Source organism: Oncorhynchus nerka, linkage group LG11 (assembly GCF_034236695.1).
Source record: "Oncorhynchus nerka isolate Pitt River linkage group LG11, Oner_Uvic_2.0, whole genome shotgun sequence".
NCBI classification, from domain to species: domain Eukaryota; kingdom Metazoa; phylum Chordata; class Actinopteri; order Salmoniformes; family Salmonidae; genus Oncorhynchus; species Oncorhynchus nerka.
The window spans coordinates 48,149,211-48,173,214 of NC_088406.1; the positions used below are offsets into that span (position 1 = coordinate 48,149,211).

Sequence of the window (24,004 nt, forward strand, 5' to 3'; positions counted from 1 at the left end):
GATGTGTCGTGCTACATAAAGCAAATGGTGGTCACACCCAGATACTCACTGGTTTTCTGATACACGCTCCTACTATTTTTAAAGGTATCTGTGACCAACAGATGCATATCTGTATTCCCAGTCATGTGAAATCCATAGATTAAATTAATGACAATTAATGTATTTCAATTGACTGATTTCCTTTATATGAACTGTAATTCAGTGCAAATCTTTGAAATTGTTGCACGCTGCGTTTATATTTATGTTTTCATTGTCATCGCACAGGACCACGTGCTAACACAGACCAATCACGGGCCGGCAGGCTATGAGGAAGCTTCCACCATCATGCCGTTGACGTTAAAAAGAACAATTCACCCAAAACCACTAATTCCTTTGATTTAGTGTTAAATAATACTAACATGTGAGAACAATATTTTTTGGTGAACAAATGTTTAATTCTGGCATTATAAGGTTGGTATCAACATGGAAAATCGTTCTGGAAATCTGTTGCAGCTCAAGTCGACTACAAAATCCACAATGCAATGCAATGCTCGCTCATTGGGCTGGCTACACATAATACCAAGGACAATATCAGCATGTAAAGTAGCTAGTTAGCTGTAAAATCGCCTAAACAAACTGCACTAGCAATTTCGGCGTCTACAATCTCACCATGTTCAACCTGCAGATCGATATGCAAGGGCAGATATACTTTTGAGGAGATGGGAACCGTTGCCCATGCCACGTCAATGGGCCTCGCGGTGAATTTCGGGCTATTATAGGACAAGGAGTGAATGGGAGTCACTTGGGCGAAAGCTCAAAAAGCCAACATTAGCATGAATTTCGTCAACAATATTACAAATATTTTCCAATATATGAGATACTTAACTTGCTATCTGTAATATTGAGATTAAGTTCGAGGAAAATAGGCATGTTTCTCGACTCATAACCTGACTTTGAGAAGGGATTGCGTGATAATTATTTTAGCAACCGCGTGACGCAGCCTGACAACGTGGAAGCGATTAGTCAACAGTCTGCTGGGTAGGGCGTCATACGATCCTCCCTTCATTACCCAAGTCGATTCCATATCCTTCCTCTGGGCATGTTTGAAATTAAAATACTTTCTGCTTTATGAGCCTTCAGGAGTTTTCCACATGAATACCTGGATGACGTCAGCGTTATCGCTACCTACTAATTTTAATGTTACGCTATGCGTTCAGTATATATATAAATTATTGGCCATGTATTACATTAGCAGCGATTACATTATGGGCAGTTATTACATTATCAGTTACTACATACGTATGACATTTTCACATGCACTTTAACAATTCAACAGCACAACTCCACCTGCATCGTTGTGAGGCACTTGCATTGTTCTGACAATGTCCACTTGGGGTCAGAACGGGACGTTGAGTATTTTCTCTGGCTGCTTGCTGGTGTTCTGCAGTAGGATCCCCACCGAAGTTGTGAATCTACTGTACTGTATCGCAGTTGAGACAAGTGTCATTGTTTGAAAAGATTGGCACAAACCCATTTAATTTTATAACGTATAAAAAAAATATTAACATTGTGTTTGCATAAATTTGACAGTGCACTTACATGTCTTTCATTGAAAAATGTCAGCATAATTTGCTTTTTCAGGGCATTGAGCCAAAATACATTATATAAACAAGAATATAAAAAATATAAACTGCCATTGTGTAACATATAGATCACATATTTAGCTGGACATTTAAATAGGAATTTTCTATAAATAACCATTTCTGACCCTGGTTTGACATTTTCTAAAAATGCCACACAATAGACCTTAATAAAACCCTTAATGATGAAACTGACACTTCTGTCTGGGACATTACTGCAACCAAGTTACAGCAAGCAAACACTATTTTTCCCCTTAGACATCATTGCACGCACGACAGAACCAAACTGAGGAATTCCTCTATATTAACTCCAGCTGTTATAACCTGATATTGAACTACCGGTAAGCACCATGACATTTCACAGCCAGTAACTCAGGTTAAGGTAATATTTGTATTTCCTAATGGCCAAAGCAAGCTGTAAGTTAGTGGCACATCTCAATATGTAGCCTAATTATGCATACTGGTTAAGCAAGTTAGACTACTACTACAGAACATATTGACCAATACAATGCAGTACTATTGTAGTTCAGTTGTACTTTTGTGATATTGAAGGATGTGAGAATGTGTTCAATATTAACCCTCTACTTACTGGAGTAAGACCAGTGAAGGGGATTTCTTCAAAGATGACATTTCCCCTCAGGTTAATGTTTTTACACATTAAAAAATGGTAATCTACCTTCAATTAAATAGATGCCTGAGGCATGTAATGATATTCAAAAATTCCAACTGAGTCAATCCTACCTACCCACTAATTAATTTATTGGACATCAGTCTGAACTGCTTTGCTATTAGGAACATCTTACAATATAATCTCTTGATATAGCTAGGCATAAGGAATATTACGTTTAAAACATCACTACAAGAAAAAGCAGGCTAGTCTCTCATTCAGCCTGTTCTTCTTTTGTATAAAAATAGAGCATTTCACTCACTAAACCATGTGATCAACTGGACAGAGTAAACACTCAATTTCAATGTCCTGTTCTCTTTATAATGTCCTAATTTCTTCAAAGTTCTGGTGATCAAGACTCTACCAGTATTTCCATGATGTGCTCCAGCTCATGCAGGTCCCTGAAGCTCTGGTTGAGAGATAAGAGAGGGTGAAGTGGACGGAACGGAGGACAGAGAGGGTAAGTACTTAAGCAGCTCGTCACTGGCTGCAGCAGAGTGCTCGGACCCCCATCTCCCTGTCAAACACCGATGTGTCGATGTCATGGAAAAGTTCATCTAGTTTTACATCCTGCAGGTAGCTGGAACACACGACCTCCTCCACGCTACCAAAAGCCACCCAGCTCCGTTTGAGCCCCAGGTCTCCAGGTAGGTTCTCAATGGACCTGAAAGGTGTCCTCTGAGGTGACCGCCCTCCATCGACAGTCAAGTCTAGTTCTTTCAGAATGGAGGAGACAGCAGCTGACAGGGAGAAGTCACTCTCTGAGGACATCCAGACATCCTCGACACCTGAGGCACTGTTTACAACACCCAGACCAGACTCCCTGTGGGTGCAGAGTTTAGATGGGACCATGGGTGGCACTGGTCCTGTCAGGTTAACTAACCCATATGGAGGCTTGTTTTCTAGGTGTATATGCCGCAGGGTGTTGGCTATCAACACGGAGCGGCGCAAACTAGGCTCCATCAGCTCCTGCCCGCGGTGGTACTTGACAAGTGAGATGCCAAGCACGGACTGCCGCTGGCTCTCCCAAGTGCCGCTACGCATGCCCCCCACGACATCATCGACTTTGCGCTTCTGTCCCTTGGATATCATCATCCTCCTCGACCTAACGTAGTTAGCTAGATGGAGAACACAAAACTTGATAAGAATCTTTAGAGATCACATCAAGACACGTTACATTGTGAGTTTACTACAGTGTGGGAATATAATAACTAGCTAGCAATATAGCTAGTAGCTAGCTAACGTTGGTTAGCTAACTAATTTAGCAAACTAGCTACTACATCACTAGCGTTTTCTCCACTTCCTAGTTTGTCACAATTTGGCAAAACAACAACAAACCTGTTGTGTGCAACTGTTCATCTGTCTTCAGCTATCTTTTCGATATAGAAAAGTAATGAATTATGTTAGGTCCAAATATGTCTTATTTGTTTGCCTAGCTCGCCGGCTCCGTACAAAACCCACCGGCAAACTAAAAAGTAAACTCGTTCCCGCCCGAGATTTAAGTTTCACCAAAAGAGGCGAAGCGAGAGGTTTCACTCTGGCCAAAATACTGACCAAACAGACCAGGCCGGAGTTTGATAAAAGTCAATGAGGGAAGTGAAAAAATATTTCTTAATTTTCTCGAAATCTAAAAACACAACCTAGATTCGAGCCGATGTCTTAAGTAGTTGAACATATTCTTACCTCAACCTCGTGAAAGTGACCAACTGAAACGTTTTAATTTTCGCCAAAAAAACAACATTATATCGAAGGATTGCCTGTGAATTGATGTTAGACCCGATGACGTTTTGTATTTCAATTTTTAAAAACATGAGTTTATGATAAGCAAGCAATTTTCTTTGGGTTACAATAGGCTCGGCTATTTTGACAAAGCCAGCTATGGACGAGCTACATTTCCCAAAAAGTTACTGAATGCTTTGCATACCCATGCTACTGTGATATTAGGCCACGCAAGTCATTATATGCCAACCTGTTTGTCTCTATATTCAAACAGAAAGCTTCCAATATGTTTTTCTCATTCGCCAAATTAGAAATTCAAACTCGTCAGAATTGCAGTAGATAAAGGAAATGTTGTTGACAGTGGTAGGGTAGTCCCAACAGTCTCAGCTTTTGTTTGAAGTGTTCACATCAGTGTTGCCAACTGCTCAGTAAGGAAAGCAGCTATTGGCTGTCCTGAAAGTCGCCAACCAACGTCATTGCCTAATTTGTATAATTGGCCATGTGCATGTAGGAAGAGAGGAATAACGTCTGGGAGAGACACAAAGTGAGTAAAAAACACCCTAAATATGTTTAGAACTACCAATGAACTTTCTTCTGTCATTCTTGTTTTTTTTTAATGTCACAATGTCACTCCTCCTTTATCTGGGCTTGGGACCGGCAAAAGTGACCCAAAAGAGACACTGGTGGAGTTACTTCGTTTTTTATTTTATTTTTATTTATTTGGTTTGTTTTCTAACCTTATGGTCCACTTAGGAGCCTACAACTAGTCACAGTAAAACATGACATTTTTTAACCATAACATTATTATTTTTTTGTACATAATCTACATTAACAATCTAAATGGACCAAAAAGAGACAATAGAAAAAACTGTCAATGGCAATGTGAAAAAATGATGGTGACTAGTCTGGCTCTAATTCAGGTAAAAAAAACTTTTTTAACGTAAGCCAGGGTGGGATCAGCCAGCGGCGGCTTGCGGCGGCTTCCCGCATGCGCGATTCATTTGCAGTCTGGATGCGAGTGGGTGAACATCGCCTGCTCTGACTGCAGCTGGGAGGGACTGCTGTGTGAGGACTGGGCCGCCTGTGAGTGCTTTGGGATGGGGGTGGGGCCCACACCCACGGCAGCACCCGCTGCTCGTTGAGAAGAGTAAGAACGATACGTGAGTTCACGTCAGTCTCCAATAACACCAGGAAAAGTCGCTAGTTTTGTCGCTAGTCGCTTTTTTGAAAATGTGTCGCTAGAGGGGTCTGAATACACGCTAAATATAGCGACAAAGTCGCTAAGTTGGCAACACTGGTTCACATAGGTGTTTGTGTATGTGACACTTCTAGAGATGGGGAATAGTGACCCTGTATGTGAGTGTACTACTGCCTCTGCCAAGAAGCCTTTAATACTTTCATGGCACAGGTCAGGTGCTAGTTCACCTATAACCACAGACTTTGGTTCAAGCTCAATTTCAGCTGTTCACTCTCAATAGCTACATAGTGCCAGCAAATACCTCTGATAAACATTGTTGACATGTTCTTTTAGAGAATGTGACACATAAAGACTGCCACTTCACAACTACGTTGTATTAAAAAACTCTTTATTTCAAAAGCTAGCTATAAAATTCTGACACAGCACACGATCAGGCTACAAGTAGGCCTAGGCTATAAATAGCACATAGGCCTAATTGATGACTCACTTTGCACGCATACATACTCAGTCAACATTCAATTGCTGTTGGGTTAAAAAATATCCAAAAGTAAAATTGATATTTGAATGATATTGGCTACGTAGTTAATTAAAAAATCTGCACAAAGTATGAGACCCACACACAACTACAAAGATTATTGACATATTACATTTGTCATACATTATAATATCCAAGATAAAACAATTACAAAACATTAGCAAAAGCCAAAGCTGCCATTTCATTCAAGCAAGAAAGATTGGCCTGTAAGATCTAAGTTGCGGTGTCTGATTGGCCAGCTGTGGTAAGTGGTTTACGGAAAAAGGAGGGCTCTGTCTTGTTAGGGTTAACTGTATTCCCCGCAAACCCCAACGGTCTTCCTGTCCCAGTCAGAGATGGACAAGCACTTGACGAAGAAGTGTCCCAGGTCATATTTGGAAATGACCCGCCCTTTCAGCATGTTCTCTGTCACTGTGTACTTCTCAGTCAAAGGGAGATTATCTGTTGGGAATAGCATTTATATTTAGCAGTGTAAGGCACCTAATATGATTACATATTCAGATAATTTTGACTCAATATGTGTATAATGTTTAATATCATTTGAATAACACTAATCCATCCAGTACATACCCACTGGGCACATACTTTGAATCAATATTGTTTCCATGTAATTTCAATGAAATTACATTGAACCAACATTGAATAGACGTTTCATTTACGTCTTTGCTCAGTGGGTAGTGTGTGAGGAGTGATGATAGGCCTATCATGTCATCACTGGAGCCACTTACAGTATAGTAGTACAGTACTACATTTCTACTGATTGGGGAAGGGCGACAACTAACCGTCGATGTGAGGGGGCATGACAGCCACGAAGTCCAGCCCTGACTCCTTCAGCACCATGTACATCCTATCATGGTCCTGTGTGACCGGCAGGAGCCTGGGTGGCACTTTAGACCGGTCCCATAGGAGGAAGGCTTTGAAGAGAGAGGGGGACAATATAAGGATATGGTTTCTATATGGTAGTTTATTGGAAGTTGGAAAGATGCTGTGACCCTGACTGTCCAAGACTCTGTACCTGACATGCAGCCAACTACTTTGCGGATCCCCCGAGCTTTCATGGCGTCTAAGATGTTTCTGGTTCCTTCTGACATCATTGTTGTGGGACCTGTGGATTGCAACTGAAACATGAACATACTGACCATTATCCTGGCCTAAGCATTCAAATGTGTAGGCCTAGTGCAGCAACCCCTAGTGCAGTTAGTTACTGCAACTCACCCTGAACATGATTACAAAACATGTATAACTCATAACAGAAAACTTGTTTTAATGAGACTCCTGAACACTTCCATTTTGATTTGCACCTCAAGATATATTTCAGCTTGTATAACATATCTGTTATAACTTGGTTTTATTCAGACAACTTAACATATGTTTTTTACTAACTTAGAAATCTTATAGCCTACCAATGAAAGTTTGCCTAAACTTACCGAGGTCACTCCTGGTGCCCAAAATGATGATAACAGCATCCTGACCCTCCATGGTCTTCTTCACATCCTCCTTATTGAGGACATCTCCCACCACCACCCTGCATGCTTTGTGTTCTGCAGGCAGCCTGGCAGGGTCTCTCACCAGCACTGTCACATTGTAACCTGTGGATAATGATGTACAAAGAAGCATTATGAATTTATTGACTCGTTTTATCATCTACCAATGATCCATAGGTATTTGAGTCTGATGGGAATATGAAGATGAGAGGAAAATGTAATGCAGGCAATTAGTTCATTTTTAATATATGGATCTCAATTCTAGAGCATGGCTGTGGGTCGAATTGATTAGGCCTTCCCAGTGTTCTGGATAAGCACGATAAGCAGACAGCGAACTTCATCGCGTATCTGCCGCGCACTGCAATGCACTCATCCCAATCATCAGTCAGCAGAACAATATAACGACTTTCATGACTCAACACTTTTGTCGCGAGATCTCCGAGCAAGGAAACGAACACCCTTGTTAATCAAATAATCCAAAAGTGATTTTTTTTAGCACGTTTGCTATTATTTTGAAACTATGTAATTAATAGCACGGAATAGAACAAATCAGATTGGAATAGAATAGAAAATAAAAACACAAATAGAATAAAATATAATAACCCCCCCCCAGAGGAAGGCTGTGGCAAATTACACTTCCAATTACACTAGTATAGCATATGCTAATGACAGATGTCTGCTGTCCTATAGCATTGCATAGGAAATCAAATGAATAACGTTCAGCATAGTTTAGGAACAAGGCAGAACACTCCGATCACTTTTGGACCAGGCTACACAGCAATTGATATATGAGGGATTGTGTAAATAACCTATAATCCCCCACAATAATGAGTAAATTATGTAATTTAGAAACGTTGCCTACCCGCTGCAACAGCCAGTGGTAATGTCACCAGTCCGGTCATTCCCGTGGCCCCAAATATTGCAACATTCTTTATCGATTCTGACATAATAACAGATTGCGAAACTATCACTGGTCACCGAAGAACGTTACAACTTCTTACTTTGTGGATCGCGTGCAACAATGTACCCGAAAACATACACGCAGAATGAACCTCTTTGAAACATTGAGAAACGCCCCTTTTAGATAACCAAAAAAGGCTCACTTCCGCAACAGACTCCTCCCAGCTCCATCAATGAATGGAAAACGCACACCGTCACAACAGGGCCGTAATCGTGCAGGATATATATTCCTTTTTAGATCATTTCAACTAATGTATTCTGTTTTTCTCAGTTTGGAGATCCAAAGATCTGAAAGCATGGCAGTTCCAAAAATCAGTCAAGAGACCAAATTGCAGGAATGTTCAAGCTACCTCTTGTCGAATCACCTTCATTACACTTCAACCTCCTCCGTCACGCGACAGCCATCCTGTTATGGCACCAAGGTGACTGACTGGGATTCCAACCGTCTCCTGTGATCCACATTGCGAGCCACAAGAATGTAGTAGCCCACTGACCTAAAGCCTGCAGGCATTTGTTCGGGGAGGTGCTATTGTAATGGATTTAAGAACGTGCCGTAGACTCACTCAACAGCTACTGCAGCTTGGCATTTCGCCGATGGAGCTATCCAATTGCTACCTTTTGTTTAGTTCAAATAGTTGGTACTGTTGTCAAGAAGGGCGGTCGTGTGTTGCGAAGCAGATTATCACTGGCTCGAGCCCAGTATTGGGACAGGGACAGTGGCCGAAGCTAAATGTCAGCACACTGACATCGGTTTCACTATTACACATCTTCAGGTCTCTGGCAAGGTTATGTGCATGTGGTTCACATAGTCTCGCTCGTCGGACTCATGGCGATACAGTGGGGGGGGGGGGCTCCGTTAAATAGTATAGGCCCACTTTTCCTTCATAGATGCATGCCACAAGATGCTCCCTGTATGAAATGCTCTTCTTTAGGTGCCATTAACGTAATTTATCAGCGAGGAGAGATTACTGTAGGTTGAAGTAAATACATTTGTATGTCACTTTAAGGTACACAGCTTTTATTTAGTTATCCATAGACGTTTCAGGGGTGTGCTTTTTAAAAATGAATATTGTTTTTGAAGTCAGATTTTTCAGGTGGTGTTGCAGCATCCTCAGCCCTCATTACTTCCCACTGTAATGCAGTTATCAACGTTATTATCAGTTTATAAACCAGTAATACAGTGAGTTTATGTTCATGTACTTTTAATAATATGCCTACTTAACAATAATTCCACTTGTTTTAAGGTAGTTCATGTCATACTGGGAAGTAACTTCCAATAGTTGTTGCACATTACATGTTGTCAAATGAACAATGTCCACTGGGAATAGAAGAGGGCTTCTAACACTTTCGTGGAGATAGAGATGCACTAGAATGATTTTCCTATCTGTAAACCCTAGACACCATTTATAACGGGTTATTACTGGAATTCATTGATTTTGTGTGTGTCGACCCCCCCCCCCTCATTTTCTCTCTCTAGCTATACGGAGGTGAGTTCCTTCGCCGCACTAATGCCGAATTCTCTCTAGCAGTATCACGACTGGAGGGAGAGGGAGCGCGTAGGCTATCAAGTGGACAGTATATCCGAGCCCACCGGCTTGGATTATTTGATCAAGCATTTTAGCCTGGCTGCAAGACACCTTTCATGGCAGTCGCGTGGTCCCACTAGCCACGGCAGGGAATTGACATGTATTGCCGCATTATCTGCCTTTATTAGCCAGATATCTTCATCCCGATCCCACAGTTCGATTGAGGATATAGGCTACTTGACTACTATGCCAGCGAAGAAACACCGCGTCGCGAGGCTCTGTTCATAATTTGCTCACTGGTTCATTGATACTGGCACCACCACATCGACTGATTTTTACGTATTTTTCGGTGAAAAACAAACTCATATCTGAAATTGAGGCTAAGGTAAGTTCGTTGTAGCATAGGTTGCATGTGTATATATATATATTTAAAATATATATTTTTTTGTATCATTGAGCATGAACAATTCGAGATGCCCGTGTTCGTGGGAGATGCAGCAACACCGGCCTGCATTGGCTAAGGCTACTGCAGTGATTCAATAGGGCCGTATTATATGCTGTTTTATTTTGCTGGGTATTAGGCATTTGCTGTTGTTTAGATCACTTGTGTTGGCCGAACATAATATTCAGGCTACTATTTGTACACAGGCTTTGAATAGCACATATGGGCAGGTTAGGATAGGCCTTATACAATGTTAAATTATTTAGAATTGGTCCGCGCATGTTCCTGATGATTAAACGCACGTAAGTGTATGCCACTTTTAGAACATTCATTGCATGTCACAATGGAGCCTTATTCTTGAAAGAAGTAACGTAAGAAGGGCATTAAACAACATGCTTGTACATATAGTAGTCTACAGCCATATGGAGCGTAGGCTACGTTATTTGACCGCAACTACAATAACTAAAAGTAGTCCATATTGAAATGCTATTTTATCCAACAGCAGATTAGCCATATGACATTTATAGCATGGCTGCATCATTTTAATGCAGCCACTTCCTTGCTTAAAAGTGTTAATCCAAAGAAAAGATCCGTGCACTTCATATGGGATGGTGCAGGGGACGGTGATCATAGCCTAAGTGTGGTATAATGAGACGGCGGTGGTAGGGATGCAGGTCATACAGTATGTGTCATTTTAAGGTTAAAAGTGATTGCACAATAGGGAGTTAAGCAGTTTGACAACATGCCAATATTCCATAACCAAATATCTGCCATTTATATCCTCTTTTGCCCTGGCTTCTTGCGCACAACTGCGTCGACACTGTAGTAGCCCACCTCACCATCAACTTGGATAGCCACCACTAGGCACTACTATTAATGACAGCCTAGTCATGCAGGTTTGACATGAGAAATCTTGATCTAATGTGAGGAGCGTTTGTGTGGATCAAGCCTAAATTCTGTTCACTGAACTATAGCTTTTTGTTGTTGACCGTAGGGCTGGGCGTAGTCTGTTCTACGGATGTCAGTGTTGCTAATGTTGGTCACACACAGTTGTTCAAATTGTGAAATGACTGGAGCGATCCGTTGCAACACAGTCAGACTCGTGCTGTGACGTCACCGTACTACCGCTGGCGCTGTCCATTGTACTGATCTGTCATGGGACGCAAAAATGTCAAATTCAGACTCTTCAGCAAAGTTTGTGGGCAAAGGCAAAAGGGATGTCAATAGCCACTTTATTCTGAATGCAAGTGAGAATTTATGGTTTAACGTTAGTATATTTTGTACGTTAGTATATCCATCCATTACAGGACAATGTTGCAGGACTTTTAAAATAATCGTTTGACAAGGCCTGCTGTCGTAGTAGGCCTATGCGAGCCATTCAAACTGACACTACAGGCTACATTTTCCTGTGGTGAGACAGTGATTGATACACGCCATTGATATTTACAGATCCTTTTTTAATCTGCATAGACAATAGGTCTACTTCTGGAAATGTGACGCTGTATAACGTCTGATAGACTTAAGTGAAATTGATTCAGATACGGTCAGAGGCTTACACGAACGGGTGTTTTTTTGTGTGTGTGTTATGGGTCTTCTGTCCCTTGAACACAACAGACTATAGGACCCATTGTCTTTACATTTAAACACAATAAAAGGCCTGGGTCTCTACTGATACTACGGAAGTGTGCATTCAGAAAATAACCTAGCCATATAGCCAATACTCACAGTGTTCTCCATTGTATGCAAATTGACAGTAATATTGTGTGGGGCGTAAAAGTCAAGGTAAAAATGTCCACTGATACACCAATATTTGTAAAAGATGGATGAAAAGCTGAATGAAAATGGAGGGGGGACCAGTAAGATGAGGGACCAGTCCTCAGCCTGAGGGGGACAGAATTAAAGGTCCTCAATTCTGTGGTGTGTAATGTGGTGTGGCATCTGTCTATGCTCAGGGGAACTTCTTCCTCTCTTCTGTTCTATCCTCTAGTGTCTTAGTTTCTTTAGCCCCCTAACTCCTTACACAGTGAAAAGAGTTTGGGGTCAGGCTGTCACTCTCGTATCGGTTCGATTCCCACAAGGGACCAGTATGAAACAGTAACAAAATGTATGCACTCACTACTGTAAGTCGCTCTGGATAACAGCATCTGCTAAGTTACTTAAATGTAAATGTATCTATTCCTGAAACTGAAATGCTAAAAAAAAAATAACGAACTGCTTCACTTTGATGATTGTCAAGACGTGTTCATTTGATCGTGTACTGAAGGTGGATTTTCAGGAAGGGAAATATGTTGACCTGGAATACTTAGCGACACTAAATATAGGTTTTAAAATGTTCTGTATCTTTTGCAGTATCAATGCTTTGCAAAGGGGGGGGGGACATGTAATCAAGACTCATGACATATTTCTGCAAAGAGGGGCTACTCAGGATAGAAACAACACAATCAGATTAGAATTTAAATACGGCAGAAAGAGATCCCTGAAATAATTCTGCATCTCCATACATCTTCAATAAAGGGCCGTTTGTGCCACCGCAGTGGTTTCCATAGCTCCTCAAAGGACCTCTGCTTCTCTCAGACAGGAAGTAGGAAGTGCGAAGGTCACAGGCAGAGTGCTACTGGAGCAGCTGGCTTGTTGCCTGGGAATAATTTTTTGGGTTGAGGAGGTGTTGTGAATTACTGTACCAGGGCCATTTTTTCCGGAAGCATGTTTTGGGCAGTGGGAAAGGGGGATGGGTGGGGGGATACAGCCTGAGTCTTACTCCATGCCCGGCAGGCTGGAGATTTATAGTTGTAGCCGGGTGACACGGTGTAGCCAAAGAGCAATAATAATGTTGAGTGCTTTGGAGGAGAATGCTGAACAAGAGCCAGAAACAAACTGGCGAAAAACAAAGATGGACGATCTAAATTGTGCACATGTCACTATAGACTATTGCAGTATCTACAACTGATTTGAGCTGTAAAGGGCAGAGGCAGTCTGCAACGAACAGAAGCAGCAGAACACAGCAACACAGAAAATGATCAGGGCCAGACTAAACCATAGAGATAATCCTGAATGAATGTTCAGACTTTTGTGGTCTGAACTGTGGACACAGCATGACTTCACCTGCCCTGTAGTATGCACAAGGTGTAGCAAGAAACAGTAAGGACTCAGTGTTTACTCAACTTCAATGGTTACACCTTGCCTGCCGTGGTGTGGTGCAGACGACTGTCTCTGACCTTCTCCCAGCATCAGACGGATCAAAGGGCTTAGGCATGTTGACTTGTTGTGTCTCTTCTGGAGGTGTCATGGACATGTATTGAACCCTGTGTCATCCTTTTTTTGCCTGACAATCTGTTATTGCTTCATTTTAGTCTGATCATCATTGGATTCTCTGTTGAGAGCTAGCCTGATCGCCACGCTAGCTGTTTCCCAGCTTGACGTAGGTTATGTTTCTGCCATTAACAACAGCAGCCTACAGTCTGGCCACCCCGGATAGTGAATTGTCCCCGTAGAAGCAGAAGCATATGTGGGCTGGATTATTGCTGGAGAGCAACAGTGTTGTTGTTGTTTCAGTGCAGAGCGTCTTGGATATGTGAGAGGGGCCTCTGGCACGCTGTGACTCTGACAGCTGTGTTTGTTTACCAGGAAGAACCACATCACGTCAGTCAGTGGGATCCTTAAGCTAAAAAACTGTCTTATTGGAGGGACACCAGGTGGTAGGTCTAGGAAAGGCCTGCTGGGGCGACCAAAGGCTAGCAACAGCACAGGCCAATTCGTTTGACACATATGACAGTGTGACAGTTCGGATGGAGCCTTAATGCATTGGCGACCATTGTGGCTGTGTTGTGGCCTACCATCAGTGTGACATCCTTCACTATACAGTACATGACCATGGCATTTTGATGTGCGTGCGGTCCCTTGAAAACCATGTGTGTAGTGCGTTAAACACATGTGGGGTCTTTCTGTATAAAGGTGATGTATGTTGTTCAGTAAGTGTGTGACCTACCACCCGCTTTCATGGCTCAATGGGCTAGTAGTATCTGGTAGTATGTGATTGTAGGACACACCAGCTTCTTGAGCGGTCATGGAGATGTACTGCTGATGCCTACGGGTGCAGTCTCTGGAGTTACTGTAGGAGGCGCTCTGGGTATCCAGGGAACATTCTGGTGGGGAATGAGACAACCAACTGGAACGCGTTGAGCTGTGAAACATCAGACTCATGCTTCACTACACCCTCCTCTGCGTCTCCTGCACACCCACACACACGCACGCACGCACACACACACATACAAATTATCCACATCTGGAGAGGAAGGGGGCTGTGGTGTGATTGTTACAGTACTGTAGCTCTCTCTAAATCTGAATTTCACTGAGCATAGAATTTAGGCCTGACTGAATTTCACTGAGCATTGAATTTAGGACTAACTGAATATCACTGAGCATTGCATCGATCCTTTGACATGATCTGAGACAGATTTGATCATGTAGAAAGATGTGTAAGTATGATATCAGTATGATTTCAGTATTCTCTCTGTATGATCTCAGTGTGATCTCAGTATGTTCTCTGTATGATCTCTGTATGATCTCAGTGTGATCTCAGTATTCTCTCTGTATGATCTCAGTATGCTCTCTGTATGATCTCGGTATGATCTCAGTGTGATCTAAGTATGATCTCAGTGTGATATGTATTTACTGTACATTTCCAATTGATTCCTGAAATATAATATGCTTTATTTATTGATGACCTCGTTCCTGGAATTGAGAATACTATCCTGATGGGTGTGCTGTGTTTATATCTTTCAGAATGTCTGGGCTCATCATTCTATAGAAGCGGATAGTGGAGGTCCCTCTGAGGCTCTTTTGACATTTTCTATTGTATGTCTCACTTGGCTGCTTAGTTGTCCAATATTTGTTGCCATTTCTTTCTGACTCAACCTTTATTTCTTGATGTATTAGATGGTTGTCAATGGTTGTGTACAACAACACTTGCAATAGGAAATAGAGAGTGAGAGAGAGATAAGTACACTCCAGTGTGCGATTTATGGGGGGCTAAGGGGGGCTCAGCCCCCGGAATGAGACATGAGCTCCCCGAAATACAACAAAAGTTGTATTTGAACCATTATCCTGTTTGTTTAAAATGAAATGTTATACTGCTACAGTGGTAAATATGAAAATACAAGCTTAGGTTCTTTCATCGCATTCATCTCTCTACTCTGCCTGTCTCCCTCTTTCTCTGTCTGTCTTGAGCTTTCGCTAACGAACTTGCAACATTGTTTTGACTGGGTCAAGCCCACTAGCGAACTTGTAACATTATCAACTAGGTCCAGCCTGCTAGTGAACTTGCAACATTGTTTCAACTGTATACTAAGTATTAGTTTCTGTGTTCTGCCTCTGAAACGCAGAGGTCTATAGTCTGCCCTGTAGATAATCATGGCATTCTGCAATAAATGGTTGGCTGATAGGGTATTGGCTAGAATGGTTCACCATGCAAAAAGGCAGTTCTGGTCCTGCCTCTTCTGGATCTTCTGGTAACCTATTGAAAAGTACAACAATGATATAGCAAATTAAGATTTGTCATGTATGCCTTTAATTTTCATGACAAAACAAAGTAGCCTAACACACCTGTGGAAGTGTGTCGTTTTTCAGGGTCCAACTCCAGCTCCAACTGACAGGTTGAATACCATGTGCCTTATTTGTTATGTTTTATTTAGGGCTAAGGGTGTGGGCTCTAGATGATTCTATCATCCAATCAGGGCAGTACATACAGTACTCATTCAAGTGTTTTTCTTTATTTGTACTATTTTGTACATGGTAGAATAATAGCGAAGACATCCAAAATATGAAATAACACATATGGAATCATGTAGTAACCAAAAAAGTGTTAAACAAATGAAAATATATTTTATATTTGAGATTCTGCAAAGTAGCCACCCTTTGCCTTGATGACAGCTTTGCACACTCTTGGCATGCTCTCAACCAGCTTCATGAGGTAGTCACCTGGAATGCATTTCAATGAACAGGTGTGCTTAATTAAAAGTTAATTTGTGGAATTTCTTTCTTTGAGCCAATCAGTTGTGACAAGGTAGGGGTGGTATACAGAAGATAGCCCTATTTGGTAAAATACAAAGTCCATATTATGGCAAGAACAGCTCAAATAAGCAAAGAGAAACAACAGTCCATTACTTTAAGAAATGAAGGTCGGTCAATCTGAAACATTTCAAGAACTTTGAAAGTTTCTTCAAGTGCAGTTGCAAAAAAACATCAAAAGCTATGATAAAACGGACTCTCATGAGGACAGCTACAGGAAAGGAAGACCCAGAGTTACCTCTACTGCAGAGGATAAGTTCATTAGCGTTAACTGCACCTCAGATTGCAGCCCAAATAAATACTTCACAGAGTTCAAGTAACAGATGCATCTCAACATCAACTGTTCAGAGGAGACTGTGTGATCAGGCCTTCATGGTCGAATTGCTGCAAATAAACCACTACTAAAGGACATGAATAAGAGGAAGAGACTTGCTTGGGCCAAGAAACATGAGTAATGGACATTAGACCAGTGGAAATCTGTACTTTGGTCTGATGAGTCCAAATTTGAGATTTTCGGTTCCAACCACCATGTCTTTGTGTGACGCAGAGTAGTTGAACGGATGATCTCCCCATGTGTGGTTCCCACCGTGAAGCATGGAGGAGGTGTGGGGGTGCTTTGCTGGTGACACTGTCATTGATTTATTTAGAATTCAAGACACACTTAACCAGCATGGCTACCACAAATTCTGCAGTGATACGCCATCCCATCTGGTTTGCACTTAGTGGAACTATCGTTTGTTTTTCAACAGGACAATGTCTCAACACACCTCCAGGCTGTGTAATGGCTATTTGATCAAGAAGGAGAGTGCTGCATCAGATGACCTGGCCTCCACAATCACCCGACCTCAACCCAATTGAGATGGTTTGGGATGAGTTGGACCGCAGAGTGAAGGAAAAGCAGCCAGCAAGTGCTCAGCATATGTGGGAACTCCTTAAAGACTGTTGGAAAAGCATTCCATGTTCAGCTTTTTGAGAGAATGCCAAGAGTGTGCAAAGCTGTCATCAAGGCAAAGGGTGGCTACTTTGAAGAATCTAAAATATACTTAGATTTAACACGGTATTGGTTACTACATGAGTCCACATGTGTTTACATTTACATTTAAGTCATTTAGCAGACGCTCTTATCCAGAGCGACTTACAAATTGGTGCGTTCACCTTAAGACATCCAGTGGAACAGCCACTTTACAATAGTGCATCTAAATATTTTAAGGGGGGTGAGAAGGATTACTTTATCCTATCCTAGGTATTCCTGAAAGAGGTGGGGTTTCAGGTGTCTCCGGAAGGTGGTGATTGACTCCGCTGTCCTGCGTCGTGAGGGAGTTTGTTCCACCATTGGGGGCCAGAGCAGCGAACAGTTTTGACTGGGCTGCGCAAACTGTACTTCTCAGTGGTAGGGAGGCGAGCAGGCCAGAGGGGGATGAACTGTAGGGCCTGATCAGAGCCTGGAGGTAAGGTGCCGTTCCCCTCACAGCTCCGTAGGCAAGCACCATGGTCTTGTAGCGGATGCGAGCTTCAACTGGAAGCCAGTGGAGAGAGCGGAGGAGCGGGGTGACGTGAGAGAACTTGGGAAGGTTGAACACCAGACGGGCTGCGGCGTTCTGGATGAGTTGTAGTTTTTTTGTTGTGTTATTTCATAGTTTTGATGCTTTCAGTATTCATGTGTTTTAACTCAATTGTATTAGAGCAATAAGGTCCGCCAATGCAAAAACCTGATAAAAATGTATTTATATGACTGCTGTAAGTACAGAAATAGTTTGCTCACTAGGAAATTAATATCCAACTAGTCAGTGACAACTGTGTGGAGTTTGTGACAGCAACTACAGTGCCTTCGAAAAAGTATTCAGACCCCTTGACCTTTTCCACATTTTGTTACGTTACAGCCTTATTCTAAAATGTATTTAAAAAAAAAAACTATTTCCCTCATCAATCTATACACAATACCCCATAATGACAAAGTGCAAACAGGTTTTTAGAAGTTTTTGCAACCGTATTAAACCTAAAAAACAGAAATACCTTATGTACATATGCATTCAGATCCTTTGCTATGAAACTCAAAATTGTGCTCAGGTGCAACCTGTTTCCATTGATGATCCTTGAGATGTTTCTACAACTTGATTGGAGTCCACCTGTGGTATATTCAATTGTTTTGACAGGATTTGGAAAGGCACGCACCTGTCTGTATAAGGTCCCACAGTTGACAATGCATGTCAGAGCAAAAACCAAGCCATGAGGTCGAAGGAATTGTCCGTAGAGTTCCGAGACAGGATTATGTCGAGACACATTTGCATTAAAAAAAAAACAGTTTTTGCTATTTCATTATGCTATATTGTGTGTAGATTGAAGAGAAATTATTTTTTTAACATCGATTTTAGTATAAGGCTTTAACGTAACAATGTAGAAAAGGTCAAGGGATCGGAATACTTTCTGAATGCACTGTATGTGAGCTTATTACAGTACAGACACTATGTCCTGGGCTTTCCAATGATCTTCGATGTAGCGGAACCCCTTACCTTCTAACGACTTTTGTGTAGCTAGTGAGCGTCCTAGAGCAAAACATGTCACATGTCCTTCTTCGTGAGAGTCTCAGCCTTTCGTCGATATCTTTTCAGACAAAAGATCAAACTACTCGAACTCCACAGACTTTTTTTGTTTGTTTAAAGGACACAGACCTTTTTTAAACACGTTTTTAAAAAGGGTTAGACGTCCAACATGTGCCTGCGATACAGGGGGGGACTCATTGGGTTAAAATACATGTCTTTACTATAGGTCATATTAAGCCCATAAAATAGGAAGTCCTGTGGGAAAAAAATACAAAACCCCCAAAATGTTACGGTATAATTCACACTCTGCCCTGATCCCAAGCCTAACAGTTTCAGTAACACAGACCCCTCCCAGCTTCATATTGAATGATAATCGCATTTCCGTAATCCTCAGAAAATGTGATTTACACAAGTCTAGAATATTTCAACCTTTTTTAATTAGTAAGAGTACTGATAATGTATTTAGTGTTTACTCCTGTTTTTCACATCTTGAGTGCTGTTTCAGAGCAGGGGACAACTGAGCAGGAAATACATTTTTATTGTGTGTTGTCTTATCTGCCAAGATGTCAAAGTGTAATATTTTTTTCTATTTTGGTCCATTTAGTCTTTCAGTGATGTTTTGTGTTTTATTTTTACTATGTGTTGTGTATTGTGTGATCTATCTAGCCCATACAGGTAGTGTTTGTTTTATCTGGGGACCCATCATTAAACTGTATGGTTTTGGTGTTGAATGCTGAAAGGGAAATGTGGGGGATGGGAGGAGAACAGAGGGGAATCAGGGGTTGAGGTTTGGGGGAGGGGGATTTTTTTTGAATATTTGTGCTTTGTGAGTTGCCTCAAGGACATTCGCTGGTATTGTAACAAAAAAAGAGTTCAACCTCAATCAGTCTCCCACTGCACACTTACGCTTGAACATGTCCATATTCATACGGACATGAGTGTAACATGACAAAGAGCCAGAGGGATGGGGGATAAGGGCAGTAGCTCTCTGCTTAATATATGGTATTGTTTACTGACGGCACATCTCACATCCCACTTGATGTGAAAGAGACACAATATGAACCGGTTGTTTCAATAAGGTCATTTTTTTATAAGACATGATCGGGAAGAAGAGCGTGCCAAACTCCCTCTGTTATGTATTTTATGGAAATGAATGAGTCAAGAATGAGAAATTATTATTAAGAATCAGAAATGCTCTGGATAAGCATATGGATGAGTCGTCAAAGCGTAAGTGATCACTTATGCTTCTGTTTTCACGAAATCCTAGATATCTATGGCTGTTCATAGCCCTCCCTGGATTACTTAATATATGGTGTGGACTGGAGCTCTATCAAAACATGCATGCACTTTGCCCCTTAAAGACAAATTGTTGTGATTCAGATTTTCTGCATGGTGTTTGAGATGATGTATTTACCTTCGTACAGTATCATTTCTTTCCATGGGGGTGATAAAGGGTGCATGAAGTGTGATCCGCATCCTAAATGTACTCGACCTAACTCTCCTGCTGTGTGTCTGTAGAGTTGTTCAGGGAAATAGGCGCGATGGCCAATGCCTCCACAGATCTGGACAACGCGGAGGCCCAGCGCCAGCTCAACAACAACAACACCCGTCTGGCCAGCAGCTCGGGACACTGGGAAACCGAGTCACCAGTTCCAAGCTGTTTGAGTGTTCCCGCATCAAGGCCTTGGCAGGTGGGTGGATAGAGAGATTATCCTGGACTAGAGAAACAAGAGCACCTTCACCTGCCTCAGTCACAGCTAGATCACTTACAAAACACACAAGCTTCGTAGACCTTCCAGTATACCTGATGGATGTTCAAAGTTGTGGAAGGACTTGATTGATGATCTATCATACAGGGGGCTACTGACAAGGAGGTATGGGTTATATATCAGAGCCAGTGTTGTAGTTCTTGAGTCCAGGACTCGGACTGGACCAGTAGTGACTGGGGACACGACTCAGATGAGAGGTTTAGTAACTACATCACTGATCAGAGCTCTATCCGGATGAACTACAGATGTAGGAACTTAAATTGATTACTCTTTTGTTGCACCATAGGAAATGCAAACTTGTAGTGTGTTCAAGGTTTAAAAACTATTCTAAAGTTAGTAATATCCATTTCCATTTCCACTAAAATGGACTTGATTTGCCCTAACATAAAATGGATCAACCCCTACAAAAATGTCCATTCAATTCCATATAATAATTCACATTTCCTGTTGCTGCAGGTTTATTTTCTTGCTGTAGCAAACTGGTTTTTATTAATATCCTACATCTGTAAGCCATGTGTTTATTTAATTTCTCCTGCAGAAGAGAGAGATGCTGTCCAGAAGAAGACCTTCACTAAGTGGGTGAACTCCCACCTGGCCAGAGTGTCCTGTCGGATTGCTGACCTCTACAACGACCTCCGGGACGGCTACATGCTCACAAGGCTGCTGGAGGTCCTGTCTGGGGAGATGCTGGTTGGTCAACCCATTCTCTGGTTCACAACCTCTGGCTACCTTTAAGTCAGTAGATGCTAGGAGAACAAGCACAAACTATTCAACAAAGAGCTCTCTCTGCATTGTAGTTATTTTTGTTACAAATATTATCCAGTCACGTCTAAATGTTTCATGAATGTTGTCAGCACTGCAGCTATATGTCATGTGTGAGAATAGTCGTTTGCATAATGTGGTTTGACAATTGGATGGGAACAGCATTTGCACACTCTCTTTGCCATTGCGTTTTTAATGAGGAAAAATATTGTCTTACTGTAAAGGCATTGAGATCAAAGCAGTATTTCTCATGTATTTCCCCTGCAGATTGCTTTGACCATTCAAGCATGACTCCTCTCTCTCATTCCCTCTACCTCCTTACCTCGATGTTCTCTCACCCTTCCCCCCCCCCCCCCCCCCCTAGCCGAGGCCCACGCGGGGTCGCATGCGGATCCACTGCCTGGAGAACGTGGACAAGGCCCTGCAGTTCCTCAAGGAGCAGAGGGTCCACCTGGAGAACGTTGGCTCTCACGACATCGTCGACGGCAACCACCGCCTCACCCTTGGCCTCATCTGGACCATCATCCTTCGCTTCCAGGTAGTGACCTTGCCCACCCGTCCTGGTGCCTGGTGTTGTCTGTCTCTGTCGTTTCCGTTGTGGTTGTATTTACATTTGATTTATTTTGTCATGCAGCCAACTCCTGTGGGGCCATACCTGTCCCCTGTTGGGATTGTCCTTAAGACCTGCTGGTAGCTTAACCTCTGCTGAGGTATTTTGGGCATCCAGTTCCTGCAGGCCTGTGTGTGTCTCATGTTGGGGACGGTATGTTCTAGTGCTGTGTAGCTCTATTCCTTCTTTGTCCCCGTGGGGTACTTTTGAACTCAGTCAGCATGTGGATGATGAACCTCATGTGGGTGTGCACCGTTGTTTCTACAAACTCTTTGTTTCCGACTGGTACATGTTCTACGGTGTGACGTCGTAGACAATCTGCCCCAAGAGTCAGGAATAGTCTGATGAACCAGCGCTTCAAACTTGGCCTTCTTTTAGACAATACAGAATGACTGGCGCCTAGGCATTCGCTTAATCTCTCACAAAGTACTTTAGTCAGTAGGTCCCTCCCATTGAATTCTACTGTATGGGCACTCCTACTAAGGCAGTGGTCTCCAAACTTTATTTGGCCCGTGACCCCATTTTGATATTTCCAAAAATGTGCGACCCCACCATGTAAAAAAAGGGATGTGATCAATTGCCAATGTTTCCTTTTTTAAAAACTGGAGCTATGGCAGTCTATTACAAATTAGTCTGACAATACAGTTTGAGGTGACTGAAAACCATCAGAAAGGTATTGGGATGTTCAGAAGATCATCGGGCAATCATTTTGTTTGATCTTACGTGTAGAAAAGAACATCATCATCGATTTAGTGCCTGGTCTTGTCCACTCTGTTCTAAAGAGTCCTGCCCGGCTTGTGGGCTTAAACGGTTCAGAAGATAGAGCCACATTTGTATGAAGAAAACAGGAACCGCTATGTTTAGTATAACTGCATCTACCAGCTACGAGAGGTTCTATGAGCATTTAAAAACAACTGATTTCAGAGTTGCTCTCGCATCCCCTGGTTTGAGAAACGCTGCACTAATGCCAACTTTGAATCGTTGATATCCCAGGCTGTGTGCAATAGCCTGGGGTACGACGTTATAGTACACCTAATTCAAACACAAGAACAAAGTCTTATCGCACATTTTGTCACTCTTTTTCATCAGTCTTTGAGCTAAGGTGAACCCATCTGAGAAAGAGACAGATTTAGCACTAGTTGGGTAAAGGTATCCACCTCGTGTGTCCCAGCGGTAAACAGAAGCAGGCCAAAGATCGGTGTATATTATTGTCATGATTTTGACACAACAGGCATGCTGGTTTCAGCACCGTCTTCATTTAGGAGCGAAAGGGCAGAAATCAGAGTGATTTGTAGACTGGCCAAAAGACTGTACAGAGAAGCCCTGAAACATGCCGCAACACGTCACGGTGTGACATTACTAGCAAAGCTTGAATGTCACTCTGGTCCTGATCGTAGTTGGATCTCAAACAGGGACATACTGTCTGACATCCGCCTCAGAGACATACTGTACACATACAATGGGCACAAGGCTACAGGACGCGATACCACAGACAAGTGACAGGCATGTACTGTAAGTAGCGCAAAATCATTTGGCTTTTGTTGTCGCCTCGGGACAGTGGTGGTCTCAGCATAAACGCATGTCTTGCATTATTCAAATCAGCGTTACTCTGTACATATGATTCAGGGACATAGGCTAGTGGTTCCTACGGCATCATGAGGAGAGGCTAGCATGGCATTGCTTATCGCTCTGCCTTCTAACAGTGATTATGGGTTGGCTGGGGCACTTTTGGCCGGCATCCCATTCTACTGCACTGACTGTGGAGCCAGCGAGTCGATGGCCTCTTCAATTTTGCTAGCAGTGAAAGAGGAGAAGCGCGTTATTGGAAACGGATTTGTGCTGTAGGGAGCAAGGGGTGGGGCTCCGGGCAGGGCTTAGATGCAATCAGGGCCTATCCTCCTCCCCACCCTTCCCTCCATCTCTCTCTGCCACTCCTACTTCCTTCTCGGTCACCGATTCTGCAACCGTTTGGGGTTGTCTTGTCACTCTCCCCTCACACTCCTCTTTTTAGTTTACTACGTCTCTCCTCCCTTTCTGTCTCCCTCTCTCTTTCTTTCTCCCTCTCTTCCACCCCTCCTCTACCCTTGGACTGTTTCAGTTTACTTTG

At 42.4% G+C, this 24,004-nt stretch overlaps 2 protein-coding genes and 1 pseudogene across 3 annotated transcripts in view; 1 reads left to right on the top strand and 2 right to left on the bottom strand.

Annotated features, from left to right (window-relative positions):
- Positions 1-1,538: 1,538 nt before the first annotated feature.
- Positions 1,539-3,963, bottom strand: LOC115137649 (SERTA domain-containing protein 3-like; annotated as a pseudogene).
- Positions 3,964-5,574: 1,611 nt separating this feature from the next.
- Positions 5,575-8,262, bottom strand: LOC115137042 (flavin reductase (NADPH)-like). The gene is made up of 5 exons (XM_029673048.2): positions 8,085-8,262; positions 7,166-7,327; positions 6,754-6,843; positions 6,521-6,652; positions 5,575-6,179 (listed from the first exon to the last, which is right to left on the bottom strand). The coding sequence occupies exons 1-5, from the start codon at positions 8,167-8,169 to the stop codon at positions 6,025-6,027; spliced, it is 624 nt and encodes a 207-aa protein (XP_029528908.1). The 5' UTR covers positions 8,170-8,262; the 3' UTR covers positions 5,575-6,024.
- Positions 8,263-21,657: 13,395 nt separating this feature from the next.
- Positions 21,658-24,004, top strand: part of LOC135559511 (spectrin beta chain, non-erythrocytic 4-like) — a 50,379-nt gene continuing 48,032 nt past the window's right edge. For both annotated transcript variants that reach the window (XM_065024620.1, XM_065024621.1), the window contains exon 1: positions 21,658-21,825. In XM_065024620.1, coding sequence (XP_064880692.1) covers positions 21,673-21,825 — 153 coding nt within the window. In that variant the 5' untranslated portion in view covers positions 21,658-21,672. The remainder of the gene's footprint in view (positions 21,826-24,004) is intronic.

Excerpts from the sequence above, each read along its gene's own strand:
- LOC115137042 (XM_029673048.2), bottom strand. The coding sequence starts at position 8,169 with ATGTCAGAATCGATAAAGAATGTTGCAATATTTGGGGCCACGGGAATG. Across the intron at positions 6,844-7,165 it reads GGGCACCAGGAGTGACCTCG|GTCCCACAACAATGATGTCA; the intron begins GTAAGTTTAGGC and ends TGCAATCCACAG. Across the intron at positions 6,180-6,520 it reads CATGCCCCCTCACATCGACG|ATAATCTCCCTTTGACTGAG; the intron begins GTTAGTTGTCGC and ends TATTCCCAACAG.